The sequence below is a fragment of the Saccopteryx leptura genome, chromosome 1 (genome assembly GCF_036850995.1).
Source record: "Saccopteryx leptura isolate mSacLep1 chromosome 1, mSacLep1_pri_phased_curated, whole genome shotgun sequence".
Taxonomy (NCBI): Eukaryota; Metazoa; Chordata; class Mammalia; order Chiroptera; family Emballonuridae; genus Saccopteryx; species Saccopteryx leptura.
In genome coordinates, this window is record NC_089503.1 from 319,886,215 (window position 1) to 319,911,293 (window position 25,079).

Consider the following 25,079-nt stretch of genomic DNA (forward strand, 5'->3'; position numbering starts at 1 on the left):
AAGATGGCCCGGGCGCTGGGGATGGCTCCTTGGCCCCTGCCCCAGGCGCTAGAGTGGCTCTGGTCTCTGCAGAGCGACACCCCGGAGGGGCAGAGCATCGCCCCCTGGTGGGCAGAGCATCGCCCCTGGTGGGCGTGCCAGGTGGATCACGGTCGGGCGCATGCGGGAGTCTGTCTGACTGTCTCTCCCTGTTTCCAGCTTCAGAAAAAATACAAAAAAAAAAAAAAATTTAACTTTTAAGTAAAAATTAGGCTTTGGGAAAACCTGTGTGTAGTGTAAACCCTGATAGTTGGGTTTTATAGTGCAAGGTTAAGATCAGATTGCAGAACCTTCTGTTGTAAACAGGCTTCAGAGGAGGCATCTAAGATAGACACAGTGCCAGCCACAGGACCAGATAAAAAGCAAAGCCAGCCCTGGCTGGTTGGCTCAGCGGTAGAGGACTGGCCCAGCATGTGGAAGTCCTGTGTTCGATTCCCCGCCAGGGCACACAGGAGAAGCACCCATCTGCTTCTCCACCCTTCCCCCTCTCCATTCTCTCTATCGCTCTCTTCTCCTCTGCAGCCAGGGCTCCATTGGAGCAAAGCTGGCCCGGGCGCTGAGGATAGCTCCATGGCTTCCACCTCAGGCTCTAGAATGCCTCCAGTTGCAGTGGAGCAACGCCCCAGATGGGCTGAGCATCGCCCCCTGGTGGGCATGCCGGGTGGATCCCGGTCGGGCGCATGCGGGAGTCTGTCTGCCGTCCTGCACTTCTCACTTTGCAAAAATACAAAAACAAACAAACAAACAAACAAACAAAAAAAAGTAAAGCCAAATCCCCCCAAATGAGGCTCCTTTGTTTTAAGAGATATTGGTCGATTTTTTTTTTTTTGGTTGATTTTGATAACTAACCATTTTAGCTAGCATCACAGCTAACATGGAGGTGTGGAGAAAAACTTAGCCTTGCTAACCTGTGGTTGTTGCAGAAACAGGCACGACCTTGTCTTTTTTTTCTCTTCCTGAACTTTGAATACTCCTCTTATGCTTTAAATTCACCCAAGAGCAAGCCCACGAAACCCTAGGACCAGAGGAGGATTTAACAGCGGGCACACCGGGCACGTTGCCATGGGCCCCGACTTCTGAAGGGCCCTGCAAAACCCTAACTTTGCACTTTTTCTATATTGGTTTCATATGTGAAATTTTAACATTAATAGTACATGCTTTTTATTTATTGAAAAATATGGTTACTATGTATTTTTATTTTCCCTGTCTCTCTTTTTCTTAAGGGGTCCAATATTTTCTTCTGCGCCTGGGGTCTCAACTGACCTTAATCCACCTCTGCCTAGGACCCACCTCAACAGCAGTAAAAGCAGCCCCTAGCCCTGTGTGCTCTCTCTAACCTTGCTGTGTGCCTACCACCTGGCATGCTCTGTACACTGCAGGGTCAGTAAGTAATAAACCTTTTTTATTTCTCTCAAAGTTTCCTGATGGTTATTGATGAAGGGCTGTGATCATAATAGCAACCACAAAGATCCATCAGTGATAACTTTGGTTTGGGAAGGGGAGATGTCCTTACGAAACTCGCATGGCTGGGCCCAACTGAGTGCTCCCCCAGGCGTTTCTGGCTGATGGTGTTACTATTGATAGCCTGAGACCAGCAGGTGTGTTCACTACTCTGAACTTGACAGCTTAGCTTACTCATACTTAAAGATTTTTCTGATAAGACTAAAGTGATTTTTTTGGAGATTGTACAATTGAGGGTGTCAGTGGAGAAAACGCCATGTGTTGCGCCTATAGTACAGCATCTGGGAGCCAACTGGTGCAACATTATTCACCATAGCCAAAAGCCATGAACAACCCAAAGGTTGTCAATGCATAAACAAAATGTGGTATAACATACAATGGAATGTTGCTCAGCCATGCAAAGAAATGAAGTTTTGAGACATGGTACTTTGTGAAAGTATCTTGGAAACACTACGCTAAGTGGAAGAAGCCAGATACAAAAGAGGTAGTTGTGGGATTCCACTTACATAGTGTCCAGAATATGTAACTCTCTATATAGAGAAACTACATTGGTGGTTGCCTAGGGTGTGGGGTGAGGAGGGTTGCATGACGCCAGCGAAGATGAATGGGGTTTCTTGAGGTGATGACTACTCTGTGACTCTACCAAAAGCCACTGAATTGTGCACTGTTAAGTGGGTGAATTATATGGTATGTGAATCATATCACAAGAGAGCCATAACAGAAGAAACAAAAACCCTAGGCCCTGGCCGGTTGGCTCAGTGGTAGAGCGTTGGCCTGGTGTGCAGGAGTCCAGGGTTTGATTCCCAGCTAGGGCACACAGGAGAAGCGCCCATCTGCTTCTCCACCCCTCCCCCTCTCCTTCCTCTCTGTTTCTTTCTTCCCCTCCCGTAGCCAAGGCTCCACTGGAACAAAGTTTGCCCGAGTGCTGAGGTTGGCTCTGTGGCCTCTGCCTCAGGTGCTAGAATGGTTCTGACTGCGCTAGAGTGGCTCTGGTCGCAACAGAGCGACACCCGGAGGGGCAGAGCATCGCCCCCTGGTGGGCAGAGCATCGTCCCTGGTGGGCATGCCGGGTGGATCCCGGTCGGGCGCATGTGGGAGTCTGTGTGACTGTCTCTCCCCGTTTCCAGCTTCAGAAAAATACAAAAAAACAAAACAAAACTAGATAGAAGGTGATGGAGGACAATCTGACTTTAGGTGATGGGTATGCAGTAGAATTGAATGACAAGATAACCTGGACATGTTTTCTTTGAATATATGTACCCTGATTTATTGATGTCACCCTATTAAAATAAAAACTTATTTATAAAAAACCCCAAAAAAACAAAAACCCCAAAGAGAGATTCATAAACTAAGTTTAAAAGCCTAAGAAAAAGAACAAAGATTTTGAATTTTGAGTATATTACAGTCTTAAAGCAAAAGTCAATTTATAGATCATTTAACCCGTGTATCAAAGCACTTCTGAAGCCATCTGAAAGCTCAGGTCACAGGTCCACTTGAGTCATGAGTGGCTGTGGGCACAGGCTGAGCATGGAGCGCCGTTCTTCTGGGTTGGTCAGAGGGGGATCAGTGACATGGAGGAGCTGGGCACATCAGACCTGTCTGCAGTTCTGTGGGTGAGCATGAAGGGTGGGGGGTGAGGGGCAGAGGGAAGGCTAAGCTTCAAGTGCCCACAAAGGGCAATGACCTGATTGACAACGGAACCCCAATGTAAACCTGAACGGTGGTCCCTTCTACCTTGATCCAGGCCCTGGCTCCTCTTTCTCTCCCTGCCCACACACTATCCTGCCCCTTCAGTGGTCTCTCAGGTCTCCCCTCTGCTGAACAGTGTTCCACTGCCACCTGCGGTATCCCTGTCCACCACTCCATCTCTCCTTCACTCCTGGACCAAGCAACGTCCAGTGCTCTGATCCTTTGTTTTTTTCCCTGAGATGAGAAGGTTGGAGCAGGAGAAAAGGAAGAAGCTGGGGTCTGGTGAATTCTCTGGCCTTCACATGGTTCCAGGCCCCATATTCCATGACTGGCCTTGAAGCCTTGATATATCGACCTGACAGGTCCTCCAGGCTCTTCCCGACTGAGGCTCAGGGTCTTGGGCAGTGCCAGGCCAAGCCCTTGTGTCCATTTTATAGGGGAACATTGAGGATGGGAGAGCAAAGACACCCAAGAAGCCATATCAGTGACAGCTGGACAGGACTTGGGCTGTGTCTACTGCCTGAGGCACCATCCTCAGACATCCCCAGTGGGAAGGAAACATCAGGCACATGTCAAGCAAAAAGAAGCCTTTATTGGCTCATGAATCAGAATGACGGGATAGGCTGGCCTGGAGATGACGTGTCAGGGCTCTTTCCTCTTGTGCAGGTGCTGGGGTCATGACATCAGATTCAGGCTCTTACAGCCTTGGACCCTGCACAGTCCTGATTACAACCTCCTGGGAAGGGCCCTGAGCTGGTTCAACACCCGCCTCCTGGGCCACTGTCCAGGCCAAAGGGTGCCCTGGAGAGGGATATGGTTGGCATGGGGGACAAGTGGGCCCTTGAAGCAACAGGGCAGCCAAAGCCTGCCCCCAAGGGCAGCACCCCAACCTGCGTCTGCCAGGATAGTTGACTAAGGCACGGTGGCTGGGCCATGTCCTGCTCCAGAAGGCCAGAGCTGTGCTGGGGACCCTGACCCTCTCCAGACATGTAGCCGAGAGAATGCAGCTACTTTTTCCTCCGGGTGGTCTGGGAGCCGCTGTTGCAACTGTTGGGGGCTGGAGCAGCCTGGTTAGTGGCAGCTCCCAGGTCCTTCTTGGGTGCTAGCCTATGCTTCTCCTCCCTGGGGTGAAGGGAGGACTGGGAGGAACGGGGCCCCAGCAGGGCCTGTATGACCCTAATGGCCCCCACTGCCAGGATGAGTCCCCAAAGCAGGGGAGGGGCCTCCAGGGGAGACAGGTGTTTCCGTACCCAGTGGAGGGCCTGGGCAAGGGTGTTGTTGGAGCTGCGTGCCCGAGGTGGGCTCTTGTCCTGTGAGGGCAGGATTGAGGAGGGTCAATGGAGGTCGCACATGTTGGCAAAGCTTCCCTTTGCCATTTCCCCCAGCCTGGCTAGTGCCCTCCTACCTGAAGACCAAACTGCCTGAGCAGTGTGTCCAGCTTTGGGTCCCCCAAGGACACGGGGGGGAAGAATTCCTCCACCCACTGGCGACGCCACCACTGGCTGCAACAGGACCAGGAGTTCAGTAGGTGCCAAGCTCACAGCCCCCAGCCTCCCTCTTGGTACCTTAGCTTTACCTCTGCTCCCCAGGCTGTGAGAACCAGTACTTGTAGCGCTGGGCCCGCACATAGGTGGGCGGTTGCTTGTGGAAGGGGTACCTGGCCACATCGTTCTGGATGAGACGGATCACTGAAGGAGAGGGGGCTCAGCTCGCTGCTCCCTCAGCCCTGCCCACAAGCCCCACACCTGTGCCCCCCAGCCTCACCTGGCTCCTTGCCCTGCAGCAGACAGAGCACCAGGCTCGTGAACCAAGGGCTGTGCGTGTGCGGTCCTAGAGCTGCAAACCACATCTGCCAATCAAGGCGCGGCTGGTGGGGCACTACGATTGGGGGTGACCGGCTCACATTCCCGGGCTTGTACATGAATTCAATCTCCTGTGTGTAGAACCAATCTGGGTTCTAGTGGGCAGCTAGCCCCAGGTTCTCCCCTTCCTCCCTCTAACCCTAGCCCATGGGTTCTTGCCCACTGTGGAGCCCGTTAAGGGATTTGGTGGGGTCCGAGGAACACTCACCGTCCAGTGGTGCCCATCATAACTGCCCTCCAGCACCACCTCAGGCCGCCCACCCAGACCAGTCATCCGTCTGAAGAGGCCATAGGAGTTGGCCAGCTGTAGGTGCTCCACGGCGCCAAACAGGCGGTGGGCCCCAGTCCAGAGGCGCCCATGGGTGGAAGGCTCCATGTAGGAGTATGGCACCTGGAGGCAGGTGGGCAGAGGCTCAGTGCTGTTCCTCCCAATCCCCTCTCCTGGTCCCCTGTGAAGTGCTACTCACCAGGCTAACCAGAAACATGGCCACAGTGGCAGTGCCAAAGATGGACAGCTGGATTGCGGCACAAAGCTTCCGTAGCCACCCTCGCACTTGGGTCCACCTGAGGGGCAGGGAACCAAGTGCAGTCAGCCCTGCTCTGCACAGCTCTACAGCTCCCCCCCAAAACCTCTGCATATACCTCCAGAGGGCGGCCAGCAGTTCCCAGGTGAGGGATGCACCCCCTAGCCACATGGTGGGCAGAGTCACCATCTCCAGCCACTGGGAGAACTGGTGGAAGGTGAAAGCTGTGGAAGGAAGGGGTTTGAGGAGGGGCGGTCCAGTCCAGTGCCTGACCTCTGGTACCCAGCTGGCACTCACTGGTTCTGGAGTGGATGGTGTGCTTCTCCCAGTCAACCTCCAGGCCAAAATAGTGCACGGTGCCGTAGGCCAACAGCCCGTACACAGTCAGCTCCAGCAACAGAGACAGCAGGGCTAGCAGGGCCTTGGGCCAGGCTACAGGGAAAAATAGTCATGGTAGTCATGGTCATCTGGGAACAGGACTAGAGGGTGGGTAGCCAGGGTGGTGTGGGAATGAGATGCCCTAGCGGCAGCAGCGGTGAGGACAGCTGGCTGTCAGGACAGGTGACACTCACAGGCAGGTATCTTTTTGTGATGGTTATTCCCAGACTCGGCAGCTAGGTGCTTGTCATCCAGAAGGGCGGTGGTGAGCACCAGGGTGAGCAGGTTGAAGAAGTTATAGTTACCAGTGATGATAATCAGGACTTGCAGCAAGACCTGAGGGAGTGCCTGCACTCAGAGCCCTGGACAGCAGCCCCCTGCCTGGGCCCTTCAGAGCCTACACCCCATGCCTAGGTCTCTCCTGCAAGCCTCCTGCCCCCTCTTCAGCATCCTCTGGCCTGTTCTGTCCCTACCCTTCTACCCTCTGCTCATACCTCCCATGGCTCCCCAACACCACCTGGAGAAAACCCAAGCTCGGCACACCTTATGCCCCTGCTGACCTGAGCCTGACATCCTCCAGAGAGGCTGTGCCCTGCACCCCCCCACCCCAGGCACACTTTCACACCTTGAGCTAACCAAACCCTCTGCCCACAAGACCATCTGACTACTGGCAGGAGTTAGCCTGTCCCCAGTGGGATCCACTGAGTAGTAAGGAAGAAGGCCATGTTCTGCCTGTCTCTTGATGGCTGATGCCCCACTCACTTGCGAGTAGAAGGCAGCCAGCCGTAGGCGGCGAGCAGGGGCGAAGAATAGTGGGGGCACTGCGATCTCGATGAGGAAGGTGGCCACCACACTGAGCTTGTGCAGCCAGACAGGCAGGTGGTGGGCAAACCAGGAAGCAGGCGTGGGCAGGCACTGAGTCTCGTAGTGGTAGGTGAGGGCTGCAGGTGACAGTAAGTGGTCAGGACTGGGAAGAGCCCAAAAGACTGCCCCATGTTCAGGCTGGGACCCTTACCAGTGAGGCCCCACCACGCTGGGCAACGGCTGGTCAGCTTGACCACACCCGAGGCGAACATGAGGCGAAACAGCAGCCAGCGCACGAGCCAGAAGGGGAGGCCTTCGTGGGGCAAGGTCCCTGCCAGCCCGCCCTGGGGGGGCTGCTTATGGTGGGGGGGCTGTCTCAGGGGGGCCACCAGCACAGCTAGGAAGCCAGCCTCCAGCAGCAGGGAATCCCTACGGGAGAACGAAGAGCACAAAAGGCCCCCTCCCCATCAAGGCTGCTTCCCTCAGAGGGTCCTCCTGGGAGAGCCAAAAACACCCCACCCTACTCCACCTCACCACCTCCTGAAGCCACACACCCAAAAGTCACTCACCACTGGAAATAAAGAAACACCTGGCCCACCTGCAGGGAGAAGGGCTGTCAGGGAGGAGGGTGTGTATGTCTGGGGAGGTAGAAAAGACAGAGACAGAGGTGGGGTGGAGGGTGGACGGGGCTGAAGTGAGTTAGTGACAAGGCTCCCAGTGCTGGTGGTGGGGCAGCAGGCAGCCCCACTTGCCTGGCAGGCCGATAGGTAGGCGGCCCAGAGCAGCAGGTAAATGAGGAGGTGGCGAAGCTGGCGCAGCAGCAGGGCACCCAGAGCTAGCAGGGTGCCTAGCAGGCTCAGCAGCTCCAAGCACTGAGCTGTGTCCAGCCCAAGTCGTGGCGCCTCCCACAGCAATGTTGGGGTCTCCCACAGCTGCTGCCAGGGCCCCTTGCCCTGTGGCCGCAGTGTCCTCCGTGCAGGTAAGATGCCCTCGGGGCCATACAGGCCTGTGGGAGGGGTAGGTTAGGATCAGGTCCTGGATACTCCCCTGGGAGATGACTACCCGCCCCTGACATCCAGGGCCTGCATACTGCCTCCTCAGGTCAAGACCTGCAGCCCTTCCCTCCCAACCTGGGTCAGGACCCCCACCCACACCCCCAGACTCCCCAGGCCAGGGTCTCCCAGTTCTGGGCCCACCTCTTTCTGAGCTCTGCTCCCCGCCCCAGCTCAGAACCCGAACCCTACGGGAAACGGACTATTGCAAGCCTTCCTACACCTCAAACCCTGCAGCCCGCAGGACACGAACCGCAGCCCCCTACCCCACACATCGAGGCCTGGACCTCACTCCACCCCAAGACAACAGAGTGTCTGGTGGGGAGATGAGAGGGCACCAGGCGCGGGTTAGGGGTGTCCCGCGCTCAGCGCCCTCACCCGGGATCTGTATGTACAGGGAAGCGAAGGCGAACAAGAAGACGGCGGCCACACCCTGGAGGAAGAGCTGCCGCGGCAGCCAGGAGCCCGCCATGTCCGCTACGCGGCCGGCTGGACTGGAGCCCGCGGGGTCTCCCCGGCCCCGCCCCACTGGCGCCAACTGCAAACCCGCCTCAGCCTGTCCCCGCCCCACGCCAACAAGGCCCCGCCTCTGAGCCTGTCCCGCCTCCGGCACGCGTCAGGCACACCGCGCCCGGGTTCCCTTTGGCCGGCCGCGTACGTCATCGATGTGCGTGCGGCGTCGCGCGCTGCGTATTTGCCGGGCGGGAACAGTAAGATGGCGCCAGAGCTGGTGGCGGGCTGAGCACACTGGCCCCCCTCGAAGCCAGCCCCGCGGTTCCCGGGCCGCCCCGGCCCCTCCCGGGCATGGAGGACGTGGAGGCGCGCTTTGCCCACCTCCTGCAGCCCATCCGCGACCTCACCAAGAACTGGGAGGTGGACGTGGCGGCCCAGCTGGGTGAATATCTGGAGGAGGTGAGGGCGGCCCGGGGGAGTGGCGCCGGGCGGGCGGAGTGCTGGGTCGGGGGCTGCTGGGCGTCCTCGCCGTCTCCGGGTCTGTACATCCGGGACTCTGGCCGTGCTAGTCCACGAGCTCGTTTCTTGTTTCCCTGTTACCTCACTCATTGCCTCCCAGAACCCTTTCTTGTTAATTAGTCTGGGCTGTCATTACAGGTCGCTCGCTACCTATTCGCGAGCTGTGAAGTTGGCTTAGTAAGTGGTGATCGCTACTAGTATTTTTTTCTAATGTAATATAGTTTATGTGCATGTTTGGGTGTTTGAGAGACCTGGATCACGATGTAGGGATTTCTTTCTTTAAAAAAAAATTATTGATTTTAAAGGGGGGAGGAGAAGCCCCTCGACTTGGTCCACCCATCCATGCCCTCATTCATTGATTCTTGTATGTGCCCCGATCCGGGATCCAACCCATAACCGTGGCACATCGGGATCAGTCTCCAGTCAACCGAGCTATTCAGCCAGGGCTTGCTCTTTCTTTATTTTTCCTAAATTTATTTTGGATTATAATAAAAAATGTTTATTGTATTGATTTGAGAGAGAGGGGAAGGGAGAGAGGGAGAGAGAGGAACATTGACCTGCTCCTGTATGTGCCCTGACCCAGGATCAAACCAGCAACTTCTGCGTTTGGGGACAATGCTCTAACCAAATGAGCTATCCTTTTTTTTTTTTTGTATTTTTCTGAAGCTGGAAATGGGGAGAGACAGTCAGACAGACTCCCGCATGCGCCCGACCAGGATCCAGCCGGCACGCCCACCAGGGGCGAAGCTCTGCCCACCAGGGGGCGATGCTCTGCCCCTCCGGGGCGTCGCTCTGTTGCGACCAGAGCCACTCTAGCGCCTGGGGCAGAGGCCAAGGAGCCATCCCCAGCGCCCGGGCCATCTTTGCTCCAATGGAGCCTTGGCTGCGGGAAGGGAAGAGAGAGACAGAGAGGAAGGGGGGGGGGGTGGCGAAGCAAATGGGCGCTTCTCCTATGTGCCCTGGCCGGGAATCGAACCCAGGTCCCCCACACGCCAGGCCGACGCTCTACCGCTGAGCCAACCGACCAGGGCCTGAGCTATCCTTTTTTAAAAACAACAACAACAACAACTACAATTGACATACAATATTATATTAGTTAAAGGTGTACAGTTTACGGAGTTGTCTGCTCCATTTCTGTACTTCAGAGACTCTACAGTCATAGGCTGCTCTTACCTTGATTAGTAATGGCCTCCGTCCTATCACATCCAGGGAATACTAGAAGTGTCATCTTATTTAATTCAGCAGCATTTGTTGGGTGGACCACTCCTTTTTGGTGTTCTGATTTCATGGCTTACTTTTTTTTTTCCTATCCAACCTTTCCGTGGCTAGCTCCTTAGGTGGATCCTGAGCCTTCTCCTTTACATATTTCCCCTAAACAGTCTCATTTATTTCCACAGTTTCAAATATCAGCTGTGTAAGGACGGCTCCCAGGTTTATATTTCCATTCCACATATTTCCTCTGAATTTATTTTGTGGAGCTGCTCACTTGACATTTTACTTAGATGTCACAAATCATCTCAGCTTTAATCTACTTAGAGTGGAGATTTTGCCTGACCAATTGGGGGCACAGTGGATAGAGCGTGGGACTGGGACACAGAGGACCCAGATTTGAGGCCTCGAGGTCACTGGCTCACTGGGCTTGAGTGCAGGCTCACCAGTTTGAGCGCAAGGTTGCTGGCTTGAGCGTGGGATCATAGACATGACTCCAACCAAGGTTGCTAGCTTGAACAAGGGGTCATTCGCTCTGCTGTAGCTCCCCAGTCAAGGCACATATGAGAAAGCAATCAATGAACAACTAAGGTGTCGCAACGTGTTTATCTCATTTCTCTTGCCCTTCCTGTCTTTCTGTCCCTCTGTCTCTCTCTCTCTGCCTCTCTCTGTCTCTGTAAAAAATAATAATAATAGTAAAGTGGAGCTCAGTGTTTTCCTGCACAAATCCCAGTCTTCCTAATCTTGGTAATGGCACTGCTGTTTAATCAAAGGTGAAAGCGAGGAGCTGTTCTAGTGAAACCCCACACTCCACATCCAGTCCACACATGAATTGTCAGTTACACCACCAGCATTTCACTTGAATTCATCTATTCTTTTTTTTTTTTTTATGTGGTGCTGGCCACCATCTGGCTCAGATTCATGTAAAACTTCCCTCCTTCCTGGGCTCCCTACTGCTGTTTTTGGCCCCATCCAGTTCATTCTTCTTCCAGTAAAGTGTGACTCTTACAATTTTTTTTTTTTTTTTTTTTTTGTATTTTTCTGAAGCTGGAAACGGGGAGAGACAGTCAGACAGACTCCCGCATGCGCCCGACCGGGATCCACCCTGGTGGGCGAGGCTCTGCCCACCAGGGGGCGATGCTCTGCCTCTCCGGGGCATCGCTCTGCCACGACCAGAGCCACTCCAGTGCCTGGGGCAGCGGCCAAGGAGCCATCCCCAGCGCCCGGGCCATCTTTGCTCCAATGGAGCCTTGGCTGTGGGAGGGGAAGAGAGAGACAGAGAGGAAGGAGGGGGTGGGGGTGGCGAAGCAAATGGGCGCTTCTCCTATGTGCCCTGGCCGGGAATCGAACCCGGGTCCCTCGCATGCCAGGCCTACGCTTTACCGCTGAGCCAACCGGCCAGGGCTGCTCTTACAAATTTAAACCAGGCTGCAGCTCTGCCCTGCCGAAAACCTGTCAGTGGGTTTCCATTGCTCTTAGAATAAAATCCAAACTTCATCCTCTGAGTCTGGTCCTGCTTACTGTTTTTGCTGTCACTGGGCTCTTTACTTGTTTTTTTGAGCCTTTCAACCTATAAGACCCAGGCTAATTCTTTGGCCGAGACTGTTTATATTTTCTGTTTCTACTGAGACATATTCTTCACCCAGTTTTTTCTTTCTTTTTTATGACCAATTACTTCTTATCCTTTATGTCTCAGTTTAAACGTGAGCTATAATAAAATAGTTCTGTCATAGTATGCTAGGTACTTTAGAAAGTTTATCACAAACTATTAACTTGTTTATGGTCTGTTTCTACCCTAGAATGTAAATCCTTTGAGGGCAAGGAATATGTTTACACTCTCTTTTGCTTAACAGAATGTCCAGCTCTTAGTAGGTAAATGTTTTTTAAATGAACACTTGATAGGAAAGCGAACCTATGCTTGGACACATACTCTGCTGAGAAAATGCAGAGAACTGTGCTGGGTGGGGCAACTGTGGGTTTAGGTTTCAAGAACGGTATTTGGGGTTGCCTGGTGAACCTGTTTCCTGCTTCATAGGTGTGCTCTTCCAAACCTTCTCTGCACGTTCAGCCCCCGCCCCTGAAGTCCTGATCTAGGTTTGTCTTTCTTCTTTTCCACACAGTTACCAGAATGTTTTAAACTGATCTTAGCATGTTGCTATTTTCTTTTATCCATTTATTTATTCATTGTTGAGTGTCTGTTGTGTGCTAAGACCCTGTTAAACCTTGAGTAAATAATGGCAAGCAAACAGTAATCCCTGCCTCACTCTTCCTTTTTTTTTCTTTTCTTTTTTTTTGTATTTTTCCAAAGTGAGAAGCGGGGTGGGGGGTTGGGTGGGACAGACAGACTCCCGCATGCACCCGAACTGGATCCACCCGGTATGCCCACCATGGGCGATGCTCGGCCTAACTGGGGCGTTGTTCTGCTGCAACTGGAGCCATTCTAGTGACTGAGGCAGAGGCCATGGAGCCATCCTCAGCGCCTGGGCCCACTTTGCTCCAATGGAGCCTTGGCTGCAGGAGGAGAAGAGAGAGATAGAAAGGAGAAGGGGAAGGGTGGAGAAGCAGGATGGGTGCTTCTCCTGTGTGCCCTGGCCAGGAATCGAAGCCGGGACTTCCATACGTTGGGCCAATGCTCTACTGCTAAGCCAACTGGCCAGGGCCTCACTCTTTTTTTTTTCTTTTAACTTTTTTTTTCTATTGATTTGAGAGAGTGGAAGGAGAGGGAAAGAAGTGGGGAGGGAGAGGGAGAGAAGGGGGGGAGAGAAAAGTATCAACTTGTTCCATTTAGTTGTGCACTCATTGTATGTTTTTTTTTTTTTTAAGATTCTGTTTATTGATTTTTTTTTTACAGAGAGAAGTGGGGGGAGCAAGAAGTATCCACTCATATACAGTAGTTGTTCATTGATTGCCTTAATCAGGCAAGTCCAGGGTTTCACACTGGCAACCTCAGCATTCTAGGTTGATGCTTTATCCACTGTGCCACCACAGGGCAGGCCCTGCTTCACTCTTGTGGGAGATGGATCCTAAGGCAGGAAATACAGGAGTTGTAATAAAGAGCAAGCATTCAGTATAAGCCCTGTTTTGTGTGCTTTATATGTGTAAACTCATTTAATCCTCACAGAAGCCCTATTGATATAGTTATCAGTTATCCAGAAAGGTTAAGTGCACAAAGTCCTAGCTAGTAGGTAGTAGAATAAGCCCACCCTCTTCATCACTGTATGTGTCTGTGCAATCAGACTGATGAAAAAAGGCCAAAGATTCCCCGGAGAGTGTGGGGAACCTCAGTTTGTTCGAGATGAAGTGAGTTGAAGAATGATCTAGGTACAAGAAACTGTTGGTTCAATGGAGGACCTGGAAGTAAGTCTTGTGACTGCTGTGCAGCATGAAGGGAATTGGGGGGCCCTGGGGAAGGAAACTGGTCAGCGTGGAGGGCTCTGTTTAGGATTTTGCATTTTTTCCTAAGTGTGGCTGAAAGTCATTTAGGGTTAAGTACAGTGATATAGTCTAACTTATGTCTTAAGATAAGCACTGGCTGATATGTGAAGAGTAGACTGGAGGGAAGTAAAGGGCTGGAAGAACGGCAGGAGGTGAGGCTGGCAGAGCAAGAGTGGTGGTCACTGTGGGCAGGAACAGACAGGTCAGGTGGAGCATTGAAGTGGGCATGGGTTGAATGGGGAAGATGAGAGAAAGGGCAGGGAGCTAAGATCTTGGATGTCTGGGTGGGTGATTTGGGGAGGGGATCTCTAGAGTTTAATGTGGACCTGTTTTGATGTGAATTTTGAGTAAGCCATCTAAATGGTATTTGAAGAAGGCAATTGGATGTATAGGTTGGGGCTTAGAAGGGAAGTCCAACCTGGGATCATACATTTGGAAGTCATAAGAACAGAGTGTAAGGTCCTGGGAACAGGCGACCAGCCGAGTCTAGGGTGTTACTGGAGACGGGCCACCACTACAGCTCAGGGTCTGGGTGGCCTGGCTGCCCTCTCCTCCTTGTTCCCTTCTTTCAGTCATACGTCAGTTTGCTCTGCACTTTCTGGCTGTCTGTTTGGTCCCATTTCCTCTCCTTTTCCCCCTGACCTGATCAGTTCCCTCTGTTTTTCAGGAACTTGTAGAAGTGACCCCTTAGTGGAGTCCTCCTAGACTCCCCCATTTTAGTGCCACCACAGGGCTTAATATATTGCCTCACTCCCCAGTACACCCTGTGCTGTGAACATGTTTGCATAATGCTCATTTTTTCTAAATAGCTGAATCCTGTTAGCAGGCTGCCTTTGTGTGGTGGTTGCCTTTCCTGAAAAGCCATTCCCTTCATCTGGGAAATTGGACCACAAAAGACATCAGCCTGTCTTTTCAGCTTAGCTCTGATGTCAACACTTTGTTCATCAAACATTTATTGGGCACCAGCGTCAGGCACTGAGCTAAAGGCTGAAATTTCCATGATGCTGCTCACAGTGCACTGAGGGAGAGACTCGTGGCATGACCAGACATCCTAACAGGGTGGCAAGAAGCTTAAGGGCAACTGCAGAAGAGTTCACACTGGGCCCAGCCGGGGTGGATGTTCCAGGCAAAGAGCTTGACAAACACGTAAGGGTTTCAAAGTGCTATTGGCTGAGGACTGCAAGGGAGGGTCCAGGCTGCGGGAAGATCCTCAGTGCAGTATGGAGATGAAAAGTCTAGGAACATTTGGAAGTTTCAACGGAGATACCTAGTGGGCAGGTACAAACACATCCTGTAGCTTAGAAGAGGCACTGGTCTGCATGGGTTTGGGACTTGTTCGCATATGGTCAGGGGACACTGACACTTAAGAGGTGATAGGAGCTGGTGGTGTTCAGGGGTCACAGAGGAAAGAGCAGGACTCACTTGGAAGTGTTTCCTTGGTTTTCTGCTCAAGAGATCTAGACCCCAGCGTTTTGTCTCTGTCCTTCCCCGCTGAGGTCCCCCTTCCTCTCTTAGAGTGCGGGTCTTCCTGCTAGTCTCTCTAGGTTGGCCCTGAAGTGGATGGGCATGGCATGGCGCCCCTTTAGCTGGGGTGTGGCAGGTGGGTGGCAGGTAGGTGAATGGGGGAGAAATGTGCACATGCTCAGCTTCCCACAGACCCTGTCTTGTGTCTTGCAGCTGGAACAGATCTGCATTTCTTTTGATGAAGGAAAAACCACGATGAACTTTGTGGAGGCAGCGCTGCTGATCCAGGGCTCTGCCTGTGTCTACAGTAAGAAGGTCGGTGCACCTGGCCCCTGGCCTAAATGTTTCAGTGTCTGGCAGGACCAGAGTCCTCTGTGCTGCTGGAGCAGGTGGTAGGCTCGTCCTGTCTCTGAGCTGCCTTGCCAGCCTCTTCCATCTCCTTCCTAGATTCCTTGCCACTTTTTTTTTTTAAAAGATTTTATTTTAGAGAGAAGAGAGTAAGAGAGAAAGTGGGGAGGAGTGGGAAAGATAAATTTGTAGTAGTTGCTTCTTGTATGTGCCTTGACCAGGCAAGCCTGGGCCTTTGAACTAGTGACCTCAGCATTTCAGGTTGAAGCCTGTCTGCTGTGCTACCACAGGTCAGCTCCTTGCCCCTATTAAGAAATTATTTATTTTTAGAGAGAAAGGGGCGGAGGAGAGAGAGAGAGAAAAAAAACATTCACTTGTTGTTCCATTTATCTGTGTATTCATTGGTTGATTCTTGAATTTTCTCTGACTAGGGATTGAATCTACAACCTTGGCGTATTGGGTCAGTGCTCTAACCAGCTGAGCTCTTTTTTTTTTCTTTCTTTTTTTAAGAGAGAGGAAGGGAGAGAGATGAGAAGCATCAGCTTGTAGTTGTGGCACCTTAGTTTTTCATTAATTGCTTCTCATACATGCCTTGTTGGGGTCAGGGGGCTCTCCAGCTGAGCCAGTGACCCCTTGCTCAAGGCAGTGTTGTTGGGCTCAAGCTGGATGAGTCTGCAGTCAAACCAAGCGACCTTGGGGTTTTGAACTTGGGACCTCAGTGTTCCAGGTTGACGCTTTATCTACTGCACCACCACCAGTCAAGCCCCTTGCCACTAAAAAAAAATTTTTTTTGGATTGATTTTTGGAGAGATAGAGAGGAAAGAAGGGAAGGAAAGAGAGAGACAGAGAGAGAGAGAGAGAGAGAAGCATTCGTTTGTTCCACTTAGTTGTACATTCATTGGTTGCTTCTTGTATGTGCCCTGACAGGGATCGAACCCACAACCTTGGTGTTATGGGACGGTGCTGTAACTGACTGAACTAACTGGCCAGGGGGCCCCTTGCTACTTTTTAATACTGAACAAAATATTTGGATTTAAAATTGCTGGGCCTGCTTCTGAACATCTGGCAATATATAGGAGAGCCCTGGGCTACAAAGAATTATCCAGCCCACAATGTCTGGTGCCCAAGCTGAGAACCTGTTACACAGTAAGAGAAGAAAGGCAGTAGGGTGGGAGTACTCAGGGAAACCAGTGTTCAGAGAGTGCCCACAAGAAGAAGTCAGAGATAGATAATTGAGAAAATGTCCTGGCAGGGAGGTCAGAGAAGTAGAGAATTTACAGCAGGAGCAAAAAAAGAACCAAAAATGTTGAGCTCAGTGAGTTGGACCCGTTCACTAAAGATTTTCAAGTATCTACTGGGTCTGCAGTTAGGAGGTCACTGGGGATTTAGTGAGAGGCCAGCCAACCATATGTGGTAGGGAATATGGAGGCATGAGAAAAGTGCTCAAGGTAGGGTAGTAAGACACTTTATTGAAGAGAAGAGGAAAGAGACTGGGCAGCAACTGAAGCCGTGGTTCTCAACCCAGGCTACAATGAGGTAGTTACTGGTTCCTGGACCTTACCCAGGCTGACTAAATTGAAACTGGGGGGTGGTAGTATAGTCATCAGGATTTCTTAAAACATCCTCAGTGACTGTGGGGATTGAAGACATGGAGCTAAACGGTAGAAGGGCAGCTGGGACGTGGGGGCAGGGGGAGAAGGGAACAGGGAGGAAAATGGGTGAACAGAATCCCAGAAGAAGTAATGAGTTCTGCATCAGGGATGGCCTGCGCCTCATCCCTGGAGACCTGAGGGAGATGTAAATATTGATGCAGGAAATTGGGTGCAGGGATTTGGGGAGTTAATACATAAGGCCCCAATTTCCGTAACAGAGAAGATAAGTCAGCTACTGAGTGCCAGCTACTGGACAGGACATTTGGAGTGAACTTTGGTGAAAGTTAAGTATTTGCTGAGAGGAATGCAAAATAAAAGGTGAACAAGATGCCTGGCCAGGCGGTGGCGCAGTGGATAGAGCGTTGGACTGGGATGCAGAGGACCCAGGTTCGAGACTCCGAGGTCGCTAGCTTGAGTGCAGGCTCATCTGGCTTGAGCAGAAAAAGAAAAAGCTCACCAGCTTGGACCCAAGGTCGCTGGCTTGAGCAAGGGGTTACACGGTCTGCTGAGGGCCTGCTGTCAAGGCACATATGAGAAAGCAATCAATGAACAATTGAGGTGTCGCAATGAAAAACTGATGATTGATGCTTCTCATATCTCTCCGTTCCTGTCTGCCTGTCCCTCTCTCTGACTCTCTCTGTCCCTGTTTAAAAAAAAAAAAAAAAAAAAAAAAAAGATGAACAGAAAGCACTGGTGGTTTAATGGAGATTAAATACACCTGCTGTTTCAGGGGCACTAGTCCCTGGGGGGGGGTGGGCAAGGGAAGTAGACAACAGCACTGATCCAGAGTTAGCGGTTTAGTGGGTGGGAGGTAGCAGTTGGAAGAACTGGGAGGCGCTCTGTGCTGGGGTCCAAAGCAGACAGAGAAGGGACAGTAATCTGTTTGCAGTTTAGCTGGCATGAGACATGGCAGATGTGTTTCTGGGCACCGCAGGGTGTTAAGGCAGTCTAAGATTTTATTGGTTTTTGTCCCAGGAAATCCCATCAATCAAATTCCTGTGGCCTGTGTTTGTCCTGAGAAGGAATGTCTGCAACTCATTTTGAAAGCACAAAACAAGGTGAAGCGATAGACAGGTAGAAGGGCAGATACGTGATAAGGCAAGTGTGGCAGGAAGTTCAGGGAATGAAGCTGAGCTGTGGGGGCTGCAGGCTCTAGATCAACAGCGCCATGAGGCTCTCTGAGTGCTGGGAATGGTCTGCATCTGTGCTGGCCGATGGGGGAACTGCTGGCTGCATGTGGCTGCATGTGGCTGCAGAGCCCTCAAACTGACTAGTGTGGCTGAGGAATTTTGAATTTTGAGTTTTATTAATTTTTAATTAACTTAAAATTGCTATAGCCACATGTGGCTAGTGGCTGCTGTATTAGGTAGTACAATACTAGGTTCACAGACCCGGGCGCCAGCCCTGGGCCCACCACTGCTTCAGGTTACTATATTTCTGAGTCTGAGTTCATTCTTCTATAAGTTGAGAACAGAAACAGCACCTGATTGACAGATTGAGGTGAGACATGAAGCACAGTCCCATGTGTGTAGCAAACATGTAGAAAAGTTAACGTGTATTATTCCTAATAAGTGAGATCCATGTCATCAGGAGACACCACCATGTCTGGTGTCCCATGCATGAAAGAAAAGGTGGGCTGAGCAGAAAGGGCCGTGTGTGCTCTTGGGTGCTGTTGCCCAGAGGCAGCATGTGTGCACACCTTGCTGGCGAGTGCTTTGTGGTCAGCATCTGCAAAATCCCGACCCTCACTCTTAAGTATGGAGCCCCATGGATTGTGGCTGGAGTGGGGCTGGGTGCCAGAGACTTGGGCTCTGGGAGGTCGGGTGAGGCAGCAATGGGCTAAGGCCAAGGGTGGAAAAGAAGCCATTGAGGGGGGCTGGGTGGGAGCAGTGTAGACTGCACACGGCTGGTGTGCTGGGCTGCCTGAGGCTTGTGATGGGATGCTACAGCCTTGAGAAGGCCACACCTGCTGCTCTGTTCAGTGTGGGGCAGAGGAGGGAGCCTTAGCTGTTAGAGTAATAATGTTCAACCAGAAAAGTACTTTTAGTGGATACATTAGCAGGACTTGTGCTTGAGGTTTGGAGGGAATAGTGTGCATGGATGTCTGGGTTGGAAGGCTCTGGGGTGGGCCCTGGAGCATCACGAGTGGGCTCCTTTCTGCATTCTTACCTCCTGCTTCCGGCCTCCAGGTTGAATACCTCTACTCACTGGTCTACCAGGCCCTTGATTTCATCTCTGGCAAGAGGTGAGTCCTGGAGGTTCAAACCAGGGAGGCGGAGGCCTGTGTGTGCCCTGCATGTGGTGCGGGAAGCCCCTGCAGCCTCTGGACACCTACACATTGATTCTCTCTCAGGCGGGCCAGGCAGCTCTTGGTGCAGGAAGACGGGACCAGTGTGGACACCAGCTCCAGGTCTTCCCGGCAGGTGGAGGATGAGGTGAGGTTTCCTTGGTGCATGGCTATGTCTGCTCTGCTTTCTGGGGACTGCTGCTGAGCCCATGGTCTCCCCACAGTTCCTGTCGCTAGATGACCTGCCCGACACCCGTGCTAATGTGGACCTGAGAAATGAGCAGGTCCCCAGTGTGAGTACCCCTCCCCCATAGGTGGGGGCTAAATGTAGCTGATTGGGGTATTGGATGGTGTGGTCATCCCATATGGCTTCCCACCTGGAGCCCATGGGACCCATGGCTTACTTACTCTTGGCCCCTGTGCAGGAGGTCGTTATCATTCCCCTCCTGCCCATGGCCCTGGTCGCCCTGGATGAGATGGAGAAGAACAGTAACCCCCTGTACAGGTTTGCACCTATGCCTGGGCCTGGTGTGGGGAGGGGGGCTGCTGGGGAGGGTCTCTGTAGCAGCTGTGTTTTTTGTTAGCACAGCTGTCAGGGGGAGGTCCTGGCCAGCCGGAAGGATTTTAGGATGAATACGTGCACCCCTCACCCCAGAGGAGCCTTCATGTTGGAGCCAGTGGGCTTATCCCCCGTGGAGACAGAGACAGAACTGCCGAGGAAGGGTAAGGGCTTGATGAGGGGCCTGATGGTAAGGAAGGGTCTGGGGCTGCTTGTTGGGTAGCCTGTGTTCACCAGCTCTGCTTCCCGGAGCTCCTCCCTCCTTGGTCACCTGCTCCACAGACCAGCCTGCTGGAGATGGTCCTGCTGCCCCATCTCCTGTCTTTGTCCACAGCTGGCTCAGTCCAAGGTTCCTGAGTCCTGTCCCAGGGTTCTGCTCTTCTCAGAATTGGTTCCTCTGGGCCCCAGGGAGGGGCATTCTATGGGAGGGCTGGGGTGACCGGTCTAACCTCCATCTCTGCCAGAGACTGAGAGGGCTGAGGAGCAGCCAAGGGAAGTCTCTGTGAGCAGGAGTCCAGTCCCTGTGCCCAGCATCTCCCAGGAGCCAGGTGAGAAGTGGTCAATCCTGATGGACCTGCAGGTTGGGCTAGGGATGGGACTCTGTGCTCAGCTGACCGAGCCAGCTGGCCCCTTGATGCCTGTGCTGGGGGAGGTGTGAGCAGCAGTGATGCCCTGGATCTGTCCCTGTGTGCCCAGGCCCAGGGCTTTCTCCTCACACTTGGCCTGCTGCCCTGTTTGCTTATTCCCCGGCCTCCTCTGTGGGTAGTTACAGATGGAGCATTTAAAGAGGAAAGTAGCTAAGAAATAAAATGGATGAAGTCAAGACAGGGGATGGCCTCTCAGGCCGAGGGTCAGCCCCCACCTGCTTTCTGGTTTTGGGCTTCTTGGAGCTGATAGGTCTCTTGCTCCTCTGCCTAGGCACCTCTCCAGAAGGCCCGATACCCGCAGGCGAGGGTGAGGATGAGGATGCGGAGGGGGTGGCAGAGCCCCTCGAGGCCATGGCCTGTGAGGTCCCTCTGGAGCCCCAGGAGCCCAGGAGCCTGCAGAAGGTGGGACTCACATTGAGGCCTGCAAAGCTCGAGTATCAGCAGGGCAAGCCCGAGGTTTGGGGCGGCCATGCTTACACAGGGAAGGCAGTCCCATGGTCTATGCTCCCCACCTCTGGTACTTGCCCACGAGGGCAGTGGGTGTGTCCTGTACCCAGTCCTCTGGGGCAGTGGCTTCCATATCCCTTCCCTCTCCCAGTAGAGCAGCTACTGCTCCTCAGAGGAGTGGGCTGGTGTCCAAGAGCCTGAGTCCTGTGGTACCCACAAAACCACCCAGGATGGCAGCTGGTCTCTAAAGCTGACTCTTCTGAGGCCAGGCTGGCAGGAGGCGGTATGCCTTGCAGGCCTTTGCTGCCTCCCTCAACCCTAAAGAGTGTGCTCTGTGCTCCAGCCCTAGAGCTGAGAAAATCTTTATCTTCAGGGTGGGACAAAAGGTTTTACAATTGAAACAGAGTTTATTCTTGTATTACTATTTTTTAAATTATTGTGTTATTTTCCATACAAACACCTGTATACCTCCTTCTGCTTCACTCATTGTTACAAGGCAGTCCTGACACATAATGGAAACAATGTTAGCTGTATAGATACTTTTTGTTTTTTTTGCATTTTTCCGAAGTTGGAAACAGGGAGGCAGTCAGACAGACTCCCGCATGCGCCTGACCAGGATCCACCTGGCATGCCCACCAGGGGGCGATGCTCTGCCCCTCTGGGGCGTCGCTCTGTCTCATCCAGAGCCACTCTAGCGCCTGAGGTAGAGGCCACAGATCCATTCTCAGTGCCCAGGCCATCTTTGCTCCAGTGGAGCCTTGGCTGCAGGAGGGGAAGAGAGAGACAGAGAGGAAGGAGGGGGAAGGGGTGGAGAAGCAGATGGGCGCTTCTCCTGTGTGCCCTGGCTGGGAATTGAACCCGGGACTCCTGCATGCCAGGCCGACGCTCTACCACTGAGCCAACCGGCCAGAGCCTGTATAGATACTTATCAACAACTTAAGTTGTTTTTTTGTTTGTTTGTTTTTTTGTATTTTTCTGAAGCTGGAAACGGGGAGAGACAGTCAGACTCCCGCATGCGCCCGACCGGGATCTACCTGGCACGCCCACCAGGGGGCGACGCTCTGCCCACCAGGGGGCGATGCTCTGCCCCTCCAGGGCGTCGCTCTGTTGCGACCAGAGCCACTCCAGCGCCTGGGGCAGAGGCCAAGGAGCCATCCCCAGCGCCCGGGCCATCCTTGCTCCAATGGAGCCTCGCTGGGGGAGGGGAAGAGAGAGACAGAGAGGAAGGAGAGGGGGAGGGGCGGAGAAGCAGATGGGCGCCTCTCCTGTGTGCCCTGGCCGGGAATCGAACCCGGGACTTCTGCACGCCAGGCCGATGCTCCACCACTGAGCCAACCGGCCAGGGCCTGTTGTTGTTTTTTGTTTTTCCCTATGACCACTAGTTTACTAGTTTGTGTTCTCCTGAAGTTTTTCCTAGTGGTTTTACTCTTTAGCCCTTGAAGTATTTGGCATTGCTGCCCCAAAGAGGGTCCCTGCAGGATATTTGCCCCCAGAGCAGAGAAGGGGGCATCTCTATGGGTTTCTTTGCAGGACACTGCTGAGCCTAGGAGGTTTGAGCTGCAGGAGCGGCTGGAGACCAGGGAGCCTGTGTTGCAGCATAAGGTGAGGTTGTGGGACTCAGACTCCTGACCCCACTGAAAGGGAGAGTGTGTGCCTGATGCTCTTCCACCCACACTTTCACTCCTGTCTGCCCAAGCCCCTTCCATCCTCGGATCCTGGATTGAGTGTGGACAGTCTTTCCCTGGCTATCATTGCACTCATTGTTGGGCTTTGGGGTGGGGGGTGGAGGGTGTGTGTCTCCTACTCTCTTCAACTCTTTTTGTACTTTGTGTTTAGGAGACCCCAGACCCTTGGCAGAGCCTGGACCCTTTCAATTCTCTGGACTCGAAGCCCTTCAAGAAAGGTAATTGGGCCCTGGCCGATTGGCTCAGTGGTAGAGCGTCGGCCTGGCGTGCAGGGGTCCCGGGTTCGATTCCCGGCCAGGGCACACAGGAGAAGCACCCATTTGCTTCTCTACCCCTCCCCCTCTCCTTCCTCTCTGTCTCTCCCTTCCCCTCCCGCAGCCAAGGCTCCATTGGAGCAAAGATGGCCCGGGTGCTGGGGATGGCTCCTTGGCCTCTGCCCCAGGCGCTAGAGTGGCTCTGGTTGCGGCAGAGCATCGCCCCCTGGTGGGCGTGCCGGGTGGATCCTGGTCAGGCGCATGCGAGAGTCTGTCTGACTGTCTCTCCCAGTTTCTAACTTCAGAAAAATACAAAAAAAAAAAAAAAAAAAAAAAAGGTAATTGGGTTGAGGGTTACTTCCATCAGGTGTTCGTAGCTGGGTTTCCTAGGGCACAGGTGGTGGATGGGTTGTGCCCTGTACCCATGGGGAGCTTGGTGGGGGCTGTGCTCCCTTGTGTGATGTCTCCTAGGAGGTGTGGGTGCTATGATATTCTCTGGGGCCCGCAGTGGTGCTCTGAGAGCGAGTCTGTTTGCCTCTAGGTAAACCCTACTCCATTCCTGCCTGCGGCGAGGAGGCTCCAGGACAAAAGCGCAAGAGGAAGGGTGTGGCCAAGCTGCAGGACTTCCACCAGTGGTACCTGGCCACCTGTGAGTGGTGTGGTGGAACTGGGCTGGGCCAGGGAAAGCAGGTCAAGTGGGGCAGGAGGGGTCTCGACCTGGCTCCTGATGATCCGGTTGTCTTGCAGATGCTGACCACACTGACAGCAGGAGGCCCCGGAGAAGGGGCCCGTCCTTTGAAGGTGAGGCTGGCGCCCTGCATGGGCTTCTCTGAGGGATAATGGTGCCATGCTCAGCCCATCTCCCCTCCACTCAACACCCAAGGCCCTGGGTTGAGTAGGCAGGATGTCGGAACCCCCTCATGAAGTGTTTGTGTGCAGACATGGAGGTTTTGTACTGGAAACATGTGAAGGAGCAGCTGGAGACCCTCAGGACACTGCAGAGGAGGCAGGCAAGTACCGGCCACTGGGGACACGCAGGCCCTGGTGGTGGGAGACAGCAGTGGCCTCACAGATTCTCTGCACAGGTGACTAAGCGGTGGCTGCCAAGGGCTGAGGAGGGGCTGTGGCCTGTGGAGGAGGACCGCCTAGAGGACTCCCTGGAGGAACTGGGGGCAGCAGGTGGGTGCCTGCAGGGGGAGTGTGGGGGTAGCTGGGGGGGGGGAATTCATGACAGGCTGCCCCCTGATCTGCCTCTTGTTGGGGCTACCCCATATCCCAGCAGATGACTTTCTAGAGCCGGAAGAGTATGTAGACCCTGAGGGAGCAAAGCCTGGGGAAGCTGCAGCTCTGGGTAGGTCTAGGAATGGCTGTTGGTCTGGGGGCCATTCCCTTGAGGATGGGAGGGAGGAGAGGGTGTGTTCCACAGCTCACAGCTGCCCCTTTTCTAGAGGCAGAGGTCATGCCAGCGTCTCTGAGCTATGAGGAGCTGGTCCGAAGGAATGTGGTAGGCCCTGGTTGACGTGGGTGGGGAGCTGGGTGAGGGGACCGACAGGAAGTAGTAGCCCCTGGTCCTCCCCTAGGAGCTCTTCATCACCACGTCTCAGAAGTTCGTCCAGGAGACAGAGCTGAGCCAGCGCATCAGGGACTGGGAGGATAGCATCCAGCCCCTGCTCCAAGAGCAGGTGAGATGGGCTGGGCCAGCTTGTGCTCAGGGACTGGAGCCTCCCTGCTGCTTGCAGGGTTTGCCTCAGAACTTGACTCTTCCCCATTGCAGGAGCAGCATGTGCCTTTTGACATCCACACTTATGGGGACCAGATGGTCTCTAGGTTCAGCCAGCTCAACCAGTGGTGTCCCTTTGCGAAGCTGGTGGCTGGCCAGCCTGCCTTTGAGGTGTGTCGTGCCATGCTGGCCTCCTTACAACTGGTGAGTGGCCCTGGGGGTGTGGGACGGAAGTGGTCCCTGAGCTCTGTTGACACACTATCCTTACAGGCCAATGACAACACGGTAGAGATCACTCAGCAGCCGGGGCTAGAGACAGCTGTGGACACCATGTCCTTAAGACTGCTCACGCACCAACGGGCGCACAAGCGTTTCCAGACCTATGCCGCCCCCTCTATGGCCCAGCCCTGAGTGACAAGCGCTAGGACTGGGGGTGGGCCTGGGAGCCTCGTTCCTGAAGGATATTAGAGGTACATCTGCTCACTCCACACCTGCTCTCTGGCTGGGCCAGCCTAATAAAGTGGTGTTGCCATCCCACCTATCCCTTATAAAGGTTCCTGCTCTGTGTAGAAAAGACAGCTGCCCATCTTC

General features: G+C 53.4%; 2 protein-coding genes across 5 annotated transcripts; one reads left to right on the forward strand and one right to left on the reverse strand.

The window, feature by feature from the left end:
* Positions 1 to 3,761: 3,761 nt before the first annotated feature.
* On the reverse strand, positions 3,762 to 8,375 carry LMF2 (lipase maturation factor 2). Its single transcript, XM_066358775.1, has 14 exons — positions 8,188 to 8,375; positions 7,510 to 7,763; positions 7,327 to 7,355; positions 6,969 to 7,186; positions 6,716 to 6,894; positions 6,148 to 6,289; positions 5,873 to 6,007; positions 5,694 to 5,799; positions 5,519 to 5,615; positions 5,260 to 5,442; positions 4,954 to 5,122; positions 4,766 to 4,877; positions 4,595 to 4,691; positions 3,762 to 4,499 (listed from the first exon to the last, which is right to left on the reverse strand). Exons 1-14 carry the CDS (start codon positions 8,279 to 8,281, stop codon positions 4,197 to 4,199), a joined length of 2,118 nt encoding a protein of 705 aa, XP_066214872.1. The 5' UTR covers positions 8,282 to 8,375; the 3' UTR covers positions 3,762 to 4,196.
* Positions 8,376 to 8,486: 111 nt separating this feature from the next.
* On the forward strand, positions 8,487 to 25,025 carry NCAPH2 (non-SMC condensin II complex subunit H2). 4 transcript variants are annotated; one of them, XM_066358778.1, is made up of 20 exons: positions 8,488 to 8,721; positions 15,103 to 15,204; positions 19,079 to 19,134; positions 19,243 to 19,324; positions 19,401 to 19,469; positions 19,602 to 19,681; positions 19,766 to 19,899; positions 20,200 to 20,283; positions 20,654 to 20,784; positions 22,360 to 22,431; positions 22,666 to 22,732; positions 23,310 to 23,417; positions 23,516 to 23,569; positions 23,708 to 23,778; positions 23,854 to 23,947; positions 24,048 to 24,119; positions 24,217 to 24,272; positions 24,349 to 24,450; positions 24,543 to 24,692; positions 24,759 to 25,025. In XM_066358778.1, exons 1-20 carry the CDS (start codon positions 8,614 to 8,616, stop codon positions 24,897 to 24,899), a joined length of 1,833 nt encoding a protein of 610 aa, XP_066214875.1. In that variant the 5' UTR covers positions 8,488 to 8,613; the 3' UTR covers positions 24,900 to 25,025. The 4 variants fall into 4 exon arrangements, with proteins under 4 accessions (XP_066214873.1, XP_066214874.1, XP_066214875.1 ...); XM_066358779.1 differs by having other exon boundaries at positions 24,051 to 24,119; XM_066358776.1 differs by having other exon boundaries at positions 8,487 to 8,721; positions 23,708 to 23,947.
* Positions 25,026 to 25,079: the final 54 nt, after the last annotated feature.

Excerpts from the sequence above, each read along its gene's own strand:
- NCAPH2 (XM_066358776.1), top strand. The coding sequence starts at position 8,614 with ATGGAGGACGTGGAGGCGCGCTTTGCCCACCTCCTGCAGCCCATCCGC. Across the intron at positions 19,325-19,400 it reads CCCGGCAGGTGGAGGATGAG|TTCCTGTCGCTAGATGACCT; the intron begins GTGAGGTTTCCT and ends GTCTCCCCACAG. Across the intron at positions 23,948-24,047 it reads GGAGGAACTGGGGGCAGCAG|CAGATGACTTTCTAGAGCCG; the intron begins GTGGGTGCCTGC and ends CCCATATCCCAG.
- LMF2 (XM_066358775.1), bottom strand. The coding sequence starts at position 8,281 with ATGGCGGGCTCCTGGCTGCCGCGGCAGCTCTTCCTCCAGGGTGTGGCC. Across the intron at positions 5,616-5,693 it reads CTGCTGGCCGCCCTCTGGAG|GTGGACCCAAGTGCGAGGGT; the intron begins GTATATGCAGAG and ends CCTGCCCCTCAG. Across the intron at positions 5,443-5,518 it reads CCATGTTTCTGGTTAGCCTG|GTGCCATACTCCTACATGGA; the intron begins GTGAGTAGCACT and ends ACCTGCCTCCAG.